General features: G+C 34.2%; 1 protein-coding gene across 42 annotated transcripts in view; it reads right to left on the minus strand.

Annotated features, from left to right (window-relative positions):
- The window catches only part of PTPRD (protein tyrosine phosphatase receptor type D), a 1,336,531-nt gene that overhangs the window by 136,881 nt on the left and 1,183,281 nt on the right, over positions 1-16,369 (minus strand). For 23 of the 42 annotated variants that reach the window (XM_087886215.1, XM_087886206.1, XM_034410406.3 and 20 more), the window contains 6 exons: positions 13,595-13,864; positions 10,695-11,276; positions 6,372-6,505; positions 4,100-4,244; positions 1,714-2,019; positions 709-902 (listed from right to left, as the gene is read on the minus strand). In XM_087886215.1, coding sequence (XP_087742341.1) covers positions 709-902; positions 1,714-2,019; positions 4,100-4,244; positions 6,372-6,505; positions 10,695-11,276; positions 13,595-13,864 — 1,631 coding nt within the window. Of the gene's footprint in view, positions 1-708; positions 903-1,713; positions 2,020-4,099; positions 4,245-6,371; positions 6,506-10,694; positions 11,277-13,594; positions 13,865-16,084; positions 16,229-16,369 lie in introns of those variants that run through there. The other 19 variants (XM_034410407.3, XM_087886231.1, XM_087886223.1 and 16 more) reach the window with 4 other exon arrangements.

Below are 16,369 nucleotides of genomic sequence, written 5' to 3' on the forward strand. Positions count from 1 at the left end.
TACTTAACATTACCTGGATCATATGCATTGAAATAAAAATATAACTACAGAACAGAACCTATGCCCAAATCAAAATGAACTAAAAAGTGATTATTCTTCCAGAGCATAGGAGGAACATATTAAATATGAAATAATGTCAATATATACTATATAGTTTAGCAAGTTCTGTATATAATATTACACTGCCCTGATAATTGCAAACATCGACCGGGGATGAACAAGGGAGCTTCCACTATAAGAAACATGTATTTTGATTTAAAAATAGCCTATGTTTCAGATATGTTTTTCCTCCCATTACCACAACATATCCATGTCTAGAAATAATATTTATATGCAGAATAGTATGGTAGCCTGATTATCAGGGCCGGATTTTCCTATAGGCTAACTAGGCTTCAGCATAGGGCCTCAAGATCAAGAGGGGGCCTCAAGATCAAGAGGGGCCTACATTCAAATTGTTAGCAAAATTAAAATTACACTTTCACTATAGGTGAAAGGGCCTCATAAGTGGAATAGCCTAGGGCTTCTTTTCATCTAAATCCGGTCCTTCTGATTATCTGGTTTTAGATTGAAGCTTTCAGATTTCTTTTAGCAATAATGTACTGCAATGGGAAGAAAACATTTAAGTTGTTAATAAAAAAAGAAAAAGAAAAGGTTAGTGTACGAATAACTTGCTTTTCTTATCTAAATAAACTGAATGTAATTCATTACCTGTGCATCAGCCAACATGATATCCTTCAGCATAGGTTGGCCTCTAGGCTCTCCATTTTCCATCTTCACATAATGCACCTGGTAACCTCGGATTTGGCCATGCTGCTTATTGGGCACTGGAGAACGCCATGACACTTTAACAGATGTAGAGTTGACAGCCTCAACCTCGACTTTGCGAGGAGGACCACTAGGAACTGGAACATATCAGTGGATAAAAGAATTACAGGCACTTGTCCCAAATAATCAGTCTTTTTTTTCTTTTTCTTTTCTTTTTAAAAGGAGACCCCACAAGCCTTTCTTGAAGAATACAAATGAAAACACTACAAAACTGTTCTACATTTCAGTGAAAAGATCAAAAAACATGACTGATGCAAAAATGGAAGAAAAAAGAGTATTAGAGAAATAGAAAAACATGTAAAAATGTACAAAAGCCAAGGAAGATGCTTTGAAAGTCAAAGCATTAAAGCACAAAGAAGTATTTTAGCAATCAAAATAATACAAAACCTAAAAGACTTTTAAAATGCATTATTATATTATTATTTCTTCAACGGGGAAAAAGGCAATAGCAACGTGCAATTTGTCTTCAAAGTTCAAATATGAAAAACGTATTTCAAAATATTTTAAAAATTGAGAAGCATCAGTTTCCTCAAAGATACAAATATTTTATAATATGTGCAAAGACAGAACAAAATCAGAAGATTTTAAAAAGAGGGAAAAGTCTAAAAAAAAAAATCCACCTTTTTTGTATAGAAGAAAATAGGCCATGCACATTGGGGAAGCACTTTAAAGAGTTCTTTATGTTGTTCATAATATTTCTATTTTTTGCTTTTTGTTGTTGCTGCTTTTAAAAACGCAAAAGCAGGAAAAGGCATTTTGGATTTAAAATATCCGTTGAAATAGTTCTGGGGGAAAAAAAGATGAGCAAGGAAGGGAAGGAATACTTAGATCACACAAAGATAGCAGACTGAGAGAAAAAGTCAAACGGATGGGGTGGAAGAAACATACCATCTTCATCTGTCCGAATAAATACAGATTCACTCTCTGGGCCAGGTCCGACATCAGTGTGGGCTGCCACAGAAATGCGATATTCAGTCCATTTTTCCAACTGTTCCAAAAGGTACTGTGTAGTATCTGGAGTAATTCCCAAAATTTCATGGGGCTTGTCATCTTCTCCATCAGTTCCAGTATACTTGATGGAATAGGAAGTGATAATTCCATTCTGTTTTTCCACTGGAGGAGGTTGCCAACTTACCAAAATGCTAGTGGAGCTGGGGCTGTTGCAACTAATGTCTTGAGGAGGAGCTGATGGCTCTAATTTCAGTAGTGGGTTAAAGGAGGATTTGAGTGAGAGGAGAGAAGTGGTTGAAGAAAAAAATGAACAAAAAGAAAGAAAAATAAATAATAAAGGGCAAACCAAGGAAAAATAAAAATTAAATTTAGAAATAAAGTACTTAGACAGTCTTATGAGCCTTGGCTTATTAACATGAAACAACTGAAAATGAATTAACTAAAAAGTGGAAAAGGATGTTGGGGGAAATACATGAAAATGAGCCTCAATTTATTGTTACCTACCTGTGATTAATGATTCTTCTTGAAATAAAAACATCAAACATGATACCTCTATGTGTGTATATATGTATATACACCTGTAATATTGCTGAACTTATACTTTTAGTAGTTTCTTTCTTTCTTTCTTTCTTTCTTTCTTTCTTTCTTTCTTTCTTTCTTTCTTTCTTTCTTTCTTTCTTTCTTTCTTTCTCTTTCTTACTTTCCCTTCCTTTCTTCCCTTCTTTCCATCCCAATCCCTCCCTTCCTTCTCCCCTTCCTTCCTTCTTTCCTTCCTTCCTTCCTTCCTTCCCTCCCACCAGCTTACCCACTGACCAATCTTTCCTGCACTGTTCAATTCTGAAAAATCAAGATAGAAGTACCTGAATTTTCCATTTTTCCTTTTTCTACCTACTCTGTATTTTAAATTAAAAATTTATTAAAACACAATTGTAGCCAATAAAATGTAAAACATGCAGAATCAGAAAGGAGTTTTCATTTGTCTTAGTCAAAGATTTACCTACCATGAAAAAGTGACATGGCTGTTGGATCTGACTGTAACTTGTACTTACCATAAATGAAGATACCGTTTAATATTTTAGCTCCTCTTGGAAAAACCTTGGCTAGCAAAGAATTGAAATCTACTAGCAATTTTATAATACATACACCACCCACTCAACCCACACACAATACAAAATTACTAGAACATAAAAAATTTGATTGGTTAAAAAAGGCAAAATAATTTAACTAATATAATTCACTTAACTTCAACATTAATCCTGTCTACTCAAAAACTCAAGTGACTGTTTTTAAATAGATACATTTAAAATAGAGCTTTAGTTTATTAGTGAAATATTATTATTAAAAACTATAGGAAAGCTTTTATTAGATTACTTACATCCATTTTTATACATCACATTAAACTTGAAATTGATTTCTGGCCCCCAACATAATACTTAGAAGTCAATTTAATTTCTGTGTACATCCCAATTCTGTTTTATTGTTTAATGGACAAGAGCAAACTAGAAATAGTTATTTGATGAAAATTCATTATATGGACCTGGTAATTGTCAATAAAATGTTCTATGAAATGGTTTGTCCCTCAACTTAATTCTTCAAATTTTATTCCTCATGTTTTTGCACAGGGAGCACAATTGCCCTTATTTGGACAGTGTTGCAATGCTAATATCTGATTTCCTTATTTCCTAAAAAGGATGCATGAAATCCTTTTTTAAACCTTTGGAGTTACTTTTGCATGCAGCATATTTGTTCTTTATTTATCAAGATATTTATATGGAACGAAGCAAAATTTTCAAGATTTGAACTAATGTTGCATCAGATGCCATGCTACAGGATATTAAATGTGTTATGAAATGAAACTATCCACTAGAGGACTGATAAACCCACCTTTACAAACTATTTTTCTATAGATATTTATTTCTGTCTTCACTAAGTAACAAAGAATGCCCTTGTTTTCAGTGGTAGCCATTTTAAATTTCCTACAAGATCTCAGAATAAGCTTCCTAAACAAAAAAAGGAGCAACTACTCCCAAAAACATTATTAGAATAGCAATTTGTTGATCTCTCTAAGAATTAAAAAAAGTATCACCGATAGAATATATTTTTCTTTAGTCCTGCAATTAGCCATGGATGTTCCTGCTTGGAACCTATGGAACAAATCTGGGCATGGTACCATAGATTATGGTGAACGAGAGGAAGGTGAGATGCCCTTATTTTCCATGCTTAAACTTCTTTGCAATGTAATAATGTAATAATCACACCTTCTGTGCTTGTTAACTAGAAGAAGTATAAGAAAAAAATTAAGAAATCAAGGAGAGGCACTTACTTGACTGCATTGTTCTAGCTGAAATTTCTGTTGTTGACGCACCAAGACCTTGTGGAGAACGTGCAGCCAAACGAAAGTAGTATAAGCTATTTGGTTTTAGGCCTTGCAAGTGATAAGATGTAGCTGGATCAATAGAAATTCTCTGCTGAATGGTAAATTACAAATAAAGAATAAATTAATTCTAAGTTGTGATTTCAATCAAAAAATGTCTAATATTCAAGCATAAAATTAGGTGTTTTACAACAGCAGCTGAACATTACTGAAATTACTATATGTAGCTACAACTCCATGCCTCAAAACCATATTGCCTGAAATCTGTTATTGTACTAAGACTAACCCTTACAAAACTGGCTGGCAGTAAAAAGTACCAACATGCACACATCCACATAACAACAATCTACATAATGAAAAGTCCTAAATGAAGCAATCACTACATTTCTTCCATCGACAATTTATATAAATGGAAATCTCTTTCAACTAAGTCTAAGTTGTTATTAAGACACGAAGAAACAAGATTTTTCAAAATCACTGCTCTATTTCAAAACTACTGTAAGTCACTTGCTCTGTAAATTGCACAAATGAATATATAGTACTTCTTAGAAGTAAATTTATAGACACACACAAACATACATACATACATACACAGTCAGACTAGACACATAATGGCGAACCTATGGCATGTGTGCCAGAGGTGGCACGCAGCACCCTGTGGGCACGCAAACTGCCGCATATGCACGGCAGACAGACCGCATGGACAGGGGCAGAGCATGCATTGCATTTTGGGGGTTCGGACGTACATGCTTTGAGCACTCGGTCCGGAAAACATTAGACATCATTGGATTAGACCCTGCAATTTTCTTGGCAAGATATTGGAAGTGGTTTGCCACTGCCTTCTTCCTAGGAGAGAGAATGTGTGACAGTCCCAAAGGCATCGAATAAAGCTTCATGCCTAAGGCAGGACTAAAACTCATGGTTTCCTGGTTTGTGGCCACATGCTTTTAACTGCTCCATCAAAATATATCTACGTTTTTATACATTATAATTGATTGACTTTCTGAATAAAATATATGGTATCAAATTTATATTAGCAATGTTCTAAGCAAGGACATTCATGTCCTCTGCTTTTCTATTTAATATCTTTATGAAACCGCTGATGACGTCAAAAGTATGTAGATGATATCAAACAGTATATTTGTCTTGAGGCAGATAAAGTTGTGTCCAGAAGCCATTGGGATGGAAAGGAATAGATACAGGCAAAACCCTGCTAAACTTAGGTGGTTATGGCCAAGTAGATTTAGGAATTTGTTGCTCTTGGTCTTGGATGGGCTGTCAACAGCAGTCACGTCCCCATTTGAGACTAGGGAGCTACTGGATTCTCCTTACAGCTCCTGCTTGAGAATCAGGTGATGGCTGTGACTAAATGTTTGCACAGGTTCATCTTCTGCCCTAGTTGTGCCCATTCTTGGAAAATGGGAGAACATTCAGATGGTCATCCATGCCCTAGTTTATGGCACATAGCCGGTTGTTCCAAGAACTGAATAACAGGATAAGGTATCAATATGCAACTCTGTACATACGTTCAAATGTGTATAAAAAAATAACATAAATCAAAGTACTTATTCCCATGATATTTGCATTTGTTACACAAAATCTTCGTTTAGTGACACAAATGGAACAGGAAGCTCAGTCATTAAGCAAAGCAATCTATAAGTGAAAAATCACGTGACTGTGTTTTCGATCTGACTTCAGCTTTCATTCGATTTTTCAGACCTGTGAAGGCTGCAAATGCAGGGATTAACTGCAAAATTACTATTTTATTCCTATTTTGCTGCAAATTATCACTGCCCAAGGCAACGAGGATGACCTGTATACAATATGATCCATAACACAACAAATTTACCAGCTGTGTTAGAGTTACCACTACATTTTATCAGATAATATTTGGGGAAAATTTGCTGGTAATGCTGAGAAACAGTATCCAACCATGCCATGATACTATTCACGCTACAGGCATAGGAAGGAGACAGTGGCAGACTACTGCTAAAAAACTTCATGGACTTTGTCCAGGCAGTCTGAGTATGAAATACAATTGAACAGGAGAAAAAACAAAGCAGAGACATCTATACTAAAGTTGTATTTTGTTGTTTTGAATTCAGGATGAAGAGAAGGCTGGTTTACTATTATAATTTGTGCAAAGAATGGAAGTGTAATTTAGAAGATCTTGCAATAGTTGCAAAATGTTTTCAAACATGAAAAATAACAGTTTATTTACCTCTTCACCATGTTCTCCATCCTTGTAAACAAGATCATAATTGGAGATTGTATCAGATCGTGGTGGTGTCCAAGAAAGTAATATGCTTGTTTCAGATTCAGGTTCAGCTTTGAAGTTTAGTGGTTGTCCTGGGACTGAAACAAGAGCATATAAGAGCATTTACTCAAAAAACCCAAAGCCTTCAAGGACTCGGTTTAATTTATATAGGCTACAGTTTTTAAATACCTCATCTCCTAGTACTCTTCTTCATCATTGTGGTATTCGTGCCAGTTCTTTGTACTATAGAAGTATCATTACAGGTAGTCCTTGATTTATTTATCCAATTGATCCCAGAATTTCAGTTGTTAAGTGAAACATTTATTAAGTGAGTTTTGCCCCATTTTACGACCTTTCTTGCCACAGTTGTTAAGTGACTCACTGCAGTTGATAAATTAGTAAACCAGCTATTAAGTGAATCTGGCTTCCTCATCGGCTTTGCTTGTCAGATGGTCACAAAAGGTGATCACATGACCTTGGGACACTGAAACCATCATAAATATGAACCAGTTTCCAAGCAGCCAAATTTTGATCACATGATCATAGCGATGCTGCAAAGATTCTAACTTTGAAAAATGGTCAGGAATCACATTTTTCAGGGCTGTTGTAACTTTGAACGGTCACTTAGATGAACTGTTGTAAATTGAGGACTATCTGTATTTATCTGTTAAAATGGGTTGATATCTATCTATGCTGGTTAGAGAAATTGTGCGACTTGGAAATCCATACAGAGATTGAGAAACACTTCTTTAGAAAACATGAATAATAAATCATCTACCAGCTTTCTAGCCATGTAAACCCTTACTTGAAGTAATTCCAAAGGCTTTGTACTAGCTACTGTAACCTAATCATGGGTTTCTGTTTTAATGCCACCTTAATTGTGAACTTTTTTTATCTGCTAATCATTTCCTAGGAACAGCCCATTGCTAATGTCTTTCTAGGCGTCTGAAAATGTAAAGTGTATAGCAGATTTTCATAATGACAATAATTATGTACATTAAGACTTCATTGTGAAATGTGCAATTTTACAAATCCTAAGAATGTATTAAAGCAAATGTATTTGCTTTAATTGTTAACCAAACCATAACACATTTTTAGACCTGATATCTATGTCCAGCAAAAAAAGCTGGAATACTTAACATTCCCCCCCCCCCCCAGATCTTACAGCCAAGTAGATTTTAAAATGCATATAGTAGTTTTTTGTTTTTTTTTTAATTTGATTTATATGCCGCCCTTCTCCGGAGACTCAGGGCATCTTACAATGCGTTAAGCAATAGCCTTCATTCTTTTGTATATTTTATACAAAGTCAGCTTATTGCCCCCACAAACTGGGTCCTCATTTCACCTACCTTAGAAAAGATGGAAGGCTGAGTCAACCTTTTTGATATCAACCTTTTTGATATCAACACACCATTATACCACTGATTAAGTTTAAAATGATGTTACAAGAGATGCTGTTCTTAAAGTATTTGTTTTTAGTAGCAGTTAGGAGGAATCAACATTGAGACTGTGGAATGGCTGAGGGGAGTAACTTTTTCTTTTGTACTATATTAGAACTGATCTTGCTGGCATAATTTTACTTGGAAAGGAAGCACTTACTGAATGAACGCAGTAGCTTCTTTCAGATCATTTTTAGGCACCCCTATTTTGTGTGAATGAAATTTATAAATGAGATAGATAAAATTTATGGATATAAATTTCCTTTCTCTACTTTCTTCTCCAGAGGTTTTGTTTTTAACCATCCTGAGGATAGGGACAAGAAGACAAATTCTGTTCCATGGATAGATCAATGCAACCTATTTTTTAATTCCCCAGATAGAATGGAATAAAATATATTTATTTCTTAAAACAAAATGCTGTATGTGTGTATATGTGTGTGTGCTATGGACAGATCAGCAGAGAAGTAATTTGTGTGTTTAAAAATTAAAAAAAAATGATAATATTTTTATCATATAAATAAATTAATTGTTGAAAAAATGAAATGAAAAGAAATTCAACCAGGAACCCAAAAAACAAATTAGTTTGGAAGAACTTATTTATTAGTTCAATTTATATGCCACCCTTCTCCGAAGACTCAGGGCGGTTTACAATGCACTTATAGCAATAGCCTTCATTCTTTTTGTATATACTTGCTTATTAGGGGTTTTGGCCCCCCATAAGCGGTGTTTCTACCAAGCTTATTGCCCCCACAATCCGGGTCCTCAATTTACCTACCTTGGCAGGATGGAAGGCTGAGTCAACCTTGAGCCTGGTGAGATTTGAACTCGCACTAATTGTAGGCAGCTGGCAGCTAAGTGCTACATAACAGCACTTAGTCCGCTGCACCACCAAGGCTCTAACTAAGTCATATAACGTAAGATAATCAATCAGTTAGGTGATTTGAGTTTAAATTCCATCTGTTGTAACAATTAGGGTGATGACCTGGAGAAACTATGCAACCAAAGTTTCAAATAGGATTTCAGCTCAGAATAAGAAGAAAACATTAGAAAGAAATTTAAAATGACTCCACCTTAATTGTCTTGGGTATAAGAGGGAGGAAAGAAAAATGCTGTCCATTCTTTAATATTCATTATTGTTTATGTTTGCCACTTTTAGGGCTAATATCAATTTTGTTTGTAATGGCCACTGCATAGCTTCCCCAAAGTCATTTCTGTGATCCCTTATGGCTGTAAAGGTGTTTAAGTTATGGTTATGAACCATCTTAACCAAGTTCAGTAGAGATATATTTCGTCTACAATTTGGATATGGATTATTTTATAGTATTTTAAACTTTTAACGGTGTATCAGAATATATTAGCCATATAATATTTTAGATCTATTAGATATCCACTTTTATTTCATAACTTATTTTGGGCTTTTTATTATCTATACTGTCTATTTTAAATATTGTTTTAAACTTCAACTTGAATTAGTATTATTTTTTTCCCTTTCTTTGTAAATTGTAATACCTAGCCTGTAAAAAAAATACAACCAAGAAATAAATATTTTTGGATAATTATTTTTTTACTCTACAATTTACCATAAAAGAGCAGATGAGAAACTGTTTTTATTGTGGAGCAATCCTTTTGATGTTTTTGGAATCCCAATTTCCTAATGCTATTTTTTTAAAAAAATATGTAGAGACTTTTTTCCTAGTAAGGAAATAGGAATATAAAGAAATATAATATAAGGAATATAATATAAAGAAAATGAACTAACAAAAAAATTGATGAAAAGATTAGTAAGCAAAGTTACAAAAATTGTAATTAGTCTCACTATATCACTGATGGAAATTAACCTTTTTACAGATTAAAAGCCTTTTTAAATATTAAATAGAAAATAGATTGTTTTTAACAATTATTAAAAGGATTTTAAAGACTTTAAATCTCTGAACTAAGTTCCAAATTCCTCTACTACTTTGTTATTAAGTAATAGGGTAAAAAAAGGGAGTAAGAAGAACTACTAAAACTTTATAGGTAAATATTTCTCTTTAGTCATATTGATATATAATATTTGTGAACAATTAAAATGTTCATGTGTTTCTGATTTAAGTTCTTTGGTCAATTCTTTTCCCCCTTAAAAATCACATACTAAATGCTAAATTATACCTTGCTGAATAATATGAAATATATTCTTGCTTAAATTTGGTCAAACTTCTCTTAGAAATTTGGGTTGTTACATTTTGCCATTACCGAGTATTCTCCAAACCTAGGTTCCCAATCTGATATAATCAATAACATCTCTCTTTTTCAATACTGTGATAAATTTTGTGAACATGTTTCTTAGTAAATGTCTTAATTAATTGTAGTATTTTTTGTTGAGATCCCTTGGCATTATGCCTAATTTTGAATTGTGGTTTCATTTCAAAATTTGATTTTTAACACTTTCTAAATAATGCCATGTATTTTTTTTCCCCTGTACTTTTTTTGGGGAGTGTTTTGCTTTTTTTTTTTTTTTTTTTTTTTTTGCGTATCTGCTACATATGGTAAATGCACTCATGGCATTTCCAGCATTTGTTATTATATGATTTGTCTGTCTTGACAATTACTAACAGTTATTACCTTTTACCTAAGTTATTAGAATCTCCTCAGACTGCTTTCCTTTCCTTGAGAATGACTACATAAGGCTTCACCTTGGGAGAGATCAAGCTTAGAGGCTGCTTGCAGCTATGCAACAACTCCAAGCTGGGTTCCTGCTTGACCCTTCCTTGCAGTTTCCCAGCATAACCATCTTTAATCATATTGCCTAGAACAATTGTCAACCCATTGCAAAACTGATTGGAAGAGATTACCATAAATTCCATCTTACCTCCTGTTTGAGTGATGACTTGTATATCACTAGAAAGTGGTCCATCTCCAACTGAGGTAAAGGCAAGTACTTTTACTGAATAAGTTTTCTGTGGTACAAGATTCCCAATGGTGGTGATATGGCTATCAGCCACATTATGTTTTAACCAGCTGTTGACATGTTGGGAAGGATCCATAGTGTAATACACTCTGTAGCCTTGTATTTGACCATTTGGTTCCTCAGGTTCTTCCCACTGCACTAAAATGGTGGTTGAGCTCAACATACGAGCTTGTACATTACGTGGTGCACTAGATGGTGCTTGCTCTGAGGTCCGTGTTGTCACAGGTTCACTGGGTGGACCCCTTCCTATGTTATTCACAGCAACCACTCTGAACTCATATTCGGAATATGGGCTTAAACCAGCCACACTATATCTTGTTGTGGCTACTCCATCAATTTCTTTATATAGTTCCTCAGTATTCTTAGGTTTATGCTGGATTATGTAGTAAGACACTGGTTCAGGATTTCCAGAATCCCAGGTCAAAGTAATGCTTGTTGCTGTGCTTTCGGTCACAACAGGAGTTCCTGGAGGTTTGGGCAATGCTAGAAAAATATAATAAAATTTATTCAACAGGGGGGAAAATGTAACTAGAAGAGAAGCATAAAAATAACTAAGGAAATCCATAGTTATCTGGAGAACAGAAAATATCTATTAAAATATAGAAGGAAAAATATGTATTTATTTGTTTGTGTAATTTTTATGCCACCCATATTATTCTGCAAATGATAAGCCTTCAAATATTAAGTGTTTATTCAATATCTTCCAGAAAAACAAATTATTTTAAAAGCATTAAAACTTTTCTAATCTTAAACACAAGTCTAAATGTGTTTTAACAGGCCTCATATACTGAATTTCATAGGAGAGGGGCATATAATAGAGAAGAAGAGGAAGGGCAAAAGAGAAGAGGAAGGAATGGAACAAAGTCAGGTTTTAATTTAGTTACATTTAGTTCCTACCCGAATAAATAAAAAAGACTTAGATCATAATTAAAATATGCCATTAATTTCAATGGATATTAACTACATCTAATGAATATTTTGACCATTGAAAATAAAAAGCCCTTTTAGAATATCCTACTGTTTTAAAGAATGCATAGTTCTAATTGTGAATATATGGCTCAATTGTAGGAAATTCGTCTAAAACTGACTGAGGATGATCCCAACAAGTTTATGAGACAGAAGAATCTTCAAAACCCCACAGGAGTGAAAACATCTACACATTAATAGCCAAAATATTTGTTCCTGGTATTTCTGCTATTTTGGAATATTTTTTGTCTATGCTTACAAACCTGATTTATATCTTAGCTCTTTTTTTCCCTAGATTCTCATTGTGTAACTTCCACATTTCGGATTTTGAGCACTTATTTGTTTTATATCTCAAATAAGTTTACAATAATGATAATACTTTATATTTATTATAATACATTTATAATATTTATAATAAGTAAAATACACAGGAACAAAAATAAAATCAAATAAAAATAAATCAATACCATTCAACAAACTTCAACTAACAATTAAAGGTCTGTTGAAAATAGGGCCGTTTTTCTAAATGATGTTGTTTTCCTCAATAATGCAAAACATGTATTAAAACTCCACTGAACTGTGCATTCCACAACCTGGTGGCTACACAGGAGAAGAGCCACTGTGTATTGGATATGAGCTTTTGGCAATTGGGGGTGGTGGTAATCTTTACAGACAAGGTCAATTGAATTCACTTTGAGATAAAATTCAATTAGGTATAAGTTTTAGGCAAGTAATCTTAGAAACAGCTTTCTTGTCATATAGATCTTTTTATTTTCGGTTTGTACATTAAGAGGAAGTGGACAGGATATTGGGGAGATGAGCTTCACCAGTTGTTTATTTGACCTTAGCTCTCCAAGCCAGGTCAGGACTGATCCCATGTTTAATACCTGCTTAAGTCAGGGATGCAATCCTTCTTGATTAAAGGAGCGGTCCTGAGAAAAAGCCTTCATGTGATCCAGAAGGTCAATATAATAACCATCTGTAATCTTCTATTTCTAAATTTTAAAAAATGGTAGTCTTGCAACTGCAGATACCCTATATCAGCAAGAAACTGATTATTTGGACCTGTTTCAATCAGGGTTTGTCCTAGGCATGTTGAGGGTCTGTCTGGGCAGGTTCATAGAAGAAAGAATTTCAACATACCTAGGGAAAACTGCAATTGAAAGAGTCAGGTCATTACAATACCTGACAAGTCAGCATGTTCATATAGGATGTAGCAAGTGACCAAGTATTCATAAATAGGACTATGGGGTTTAACAGGTCCTTTGCAACCAGCTCATCTTTCTTCATCAGGCTGCAGCTTGAAAGGAATTAAAGCCAGCAACCAGGTTCTTCTCTTTTCCCATTTATTCATTCTTGTATCCTATTTGTCACAAAAACCTAGCAGAGACATTCAACCTTGGGCAGGGCAGCAATCAGAAAAAGCCCTAATTAACCAACATGGCCAAGATTTTGCAAGTTAAGACTATCTTCAATTTCATTTAGTCTGGCCTAGGTTTCTGGCAACATTATAGATTATTTCTAACCATCTGGGAATAGATTTGTAAATTGGCTCCTCTTTGACCCTTTTCCCATCTATTTTTAGAATTTATAACAGCTATTCTTGTAATCAGATGACAAAGAAGTAATTTTAAATTTTAGAAGAAACTTGGGTCTTATTCTAAACACCTTCAAACATAATATTGAAATTGATATTACACCTATAGCCTACATCTAATACTATGTGGATGCATAATTAATCCATTAAAAATTATTTGCAAAATTGTGAGTTACTACTAATTTTTTTTTTTTACAAGCAGGTTAAAACATGCATATGCTTCAATTAAACTTCATACCTTTTACAGTTATCTGTGCTATTGCTTCTATAACACCAAGAGTGGACATGGCCACACAGGTATAATTAGCAGACTGCCTAACATCATTGAGCTCTAGGACATTCCTTCCAATTGGCATATCATCTTCTGGTGTCAGATCTTCAGCTCCCAGCATCCATTTTACATATGGCATTGGTGACCCCACAGCAACACAGGTGATGTTAACACTTCCTCCAGGCATAATTTCATGGTTAGTGGGTGGGATTGAGAATCTTGGTGGCACCCGGCGAACTACAATGAAGCACAAATAAAACTAATGACCCATATAAAAATTGGGAACTTAAGAGATTCCAAACAAGACTACATGCATATATCAACACAATTTAAAGCACTAATTGGTATTCTGAACTCAGAAAAAGAAAACTAAAGAGATATATTTGTACATAAAATTAATTCTTTATACATGATATTATTAATTTTTACCACATTCATACTATTTTTTAATACTTAGTGGAGATCAGCAATTAAATAAGTATACAATAGCAATACATAAACGTCAATACACACACACACGCACATACATATATATACAATTCTATTATTTATACACATATGTACAGAAAAAAAACTGGAAAGTGGACAGCATGCTTGAGTTGAATATTAAAATCAACTTCAGCGCTGTATACTTCCAGCCAACTGATGTAAAAAAATGTGTTGCATCACATCGTCACATCAGAGCCTTAGAACACATCACCTACAGTACACTGAAAATACAACTCTGATTTGCTTTCAGACCCAAAAGTGGATGCAGCCTCAAGACCTCACATTGACATCAAAACAAACATAGGAAAACATATATGTATGTGCATATGCATATGCATGTGCATGTACATATGCATGTACATATACATATACATATACATATACATATACATATACATATACATATACATATACATATACATATACATATACATATACATATATATATATATATATATATATATATATATATATATATATATATATAAATCATAGGAGAAGAAACAAGGCAAAGCCAGTATGAGTTCTGGATTTGATCATGCAGGCAAGCAAGTGACACAGTTTAAAAGGAATCATGCTCAGAAAAGGAACATTTTTATTAGGAAATAAAACTAATTAAAGGATTGGGTGGGAAATGTACTAAGACAGAGAAGATCACTTTTAAAATGTGAGGATAATATGGTAATTTGAAACAAATAGGGTTTTAAGGAGATAAGGTAAGAAATAGGAAGGTACTGGGTTAAGCCTAAGGTTGTTACGAAGCAAGTTATGGTGGTGAAGAAGAAGGGAGAACAGTAAAGCATTCCAAATTCCATAGTTTTCACATAAAAGGGAAAGAAAAGTAGGTTGCCAGGATTAAGGATAATGTTAAAAGCAGTTCTATGTGTACAAAATAAGGGATATTAGTATCTGCAACACATAGCAACAAGGTACTGCATTAACAAAGTAATCAGCATTTAAGCAAAGCACAACAGTAAGAAAATGATTAAGAATCAGTGTTCCTGCTTCATTTATTCTGTATGTTTCATTTGTATATTGCAAGTGTTGAAAAAGGAGAAGCAACAAATCGAGGCCTTTTGTTCTACAAAATACTGCATCCTTTATTATGCCAGCTTTTTAGATAAGAAGCTAAACTGTACCTCTCAGTGATAAAATACAGTAAATCAATATGGTCCTGACTGAGAGAAATTGACACCTAAGTCCTATCATTAACAATGGGAAATATGGGGGGTTGTTTTTAGTTATTTATATAGGGAAAACCTTAGTTGGGTCAGGACTATAAATTCCAGACAAACATTTCTTTAATTTCAACCTTCCTACGGAATTGTATAAAAAATGTCTATAGACATGAAAGAGGCTTACTCTGATGGCCTCATGAGTGAATGGGACGGGCACAGGGAGAAGAAGGAGCCAAACATGACTTTCAGCCAAATGACAAAAAGTTACACAAGCAAGTGACAGGCAGTGCAGACTCTGTAATCCCAAACAGAGTAATTTGGTGGTGGTGGGGGGGAGAAGTTTTGCTTTGTTTTTAAACTAAAACTAAAACACAAGAGAAGTTTTAGTCTTCATGCTTGGAGGAGTGCTTGGAGGAGCAATTAATTGCAGAAAGTCATTCCTGGATCAGCAGGCATCGACAACATAAAAGAAAAGGAAAGGAAACTGGAAGAAGGGAGGAAAAAGCAGGAACACTGACCAAATTGGCAAGGCCTTAAGCATTCAGGAGTATTACCGCTGTTGGTCATGCATCCAGACTTTCATCTTGTTTGACCATGCACAACAATCAGATACCATCACACATTAAAAGCCATGAGCAGGCATTCTCTGCTTTAACATAACACTAACTTTAAAATAAATAAATAAATAAAAAAGGCCACAATGCAACTACATTCATTTCATTTGTATTCTTTGTTATTGGTTTAATTAATAGTTTTGTAAGGTGGGTAAAAAAGTAAAAAACACACCAACCTTCTCGCAGCTCTGAGGGATGTAGGGGGTTTGATGCAGAACACAATGAAATGAGGAAAGGAGAAAAACAAGGGAAACACAGAGAGAGTAAAAAGGCCATATCAAGGCTTTCAATGGCTACTTGAACATCTTTTACTTGCTCTAGTCAAACCTTCCTACCTCAGTTCTGTTAGCAATTTTTCACAGCTATTACGGTGTTAGAAATTAGCATTATTGGAAAAAAAATTCCTACAGATAACAATGGCACACATGCCTCATGCAGTTTAATATTTTCAAAAGGAAAAG

The sequence above is a fragment of the Pantherophis guttatus genome, chromosome 2 (genome assembly GCF_059756535.1).
Source record: "Pantherophis guttatus breed Tessera chromosome 2, ASM5975653v1, whole genome shotgun sequence".
Classification (NCBI taxonomy): Eukaryota; Metazoa; Chordata; class Lepidosauria; order Squamata; family Colubridae; genus Pantherophis; species Pantherophis guttatus.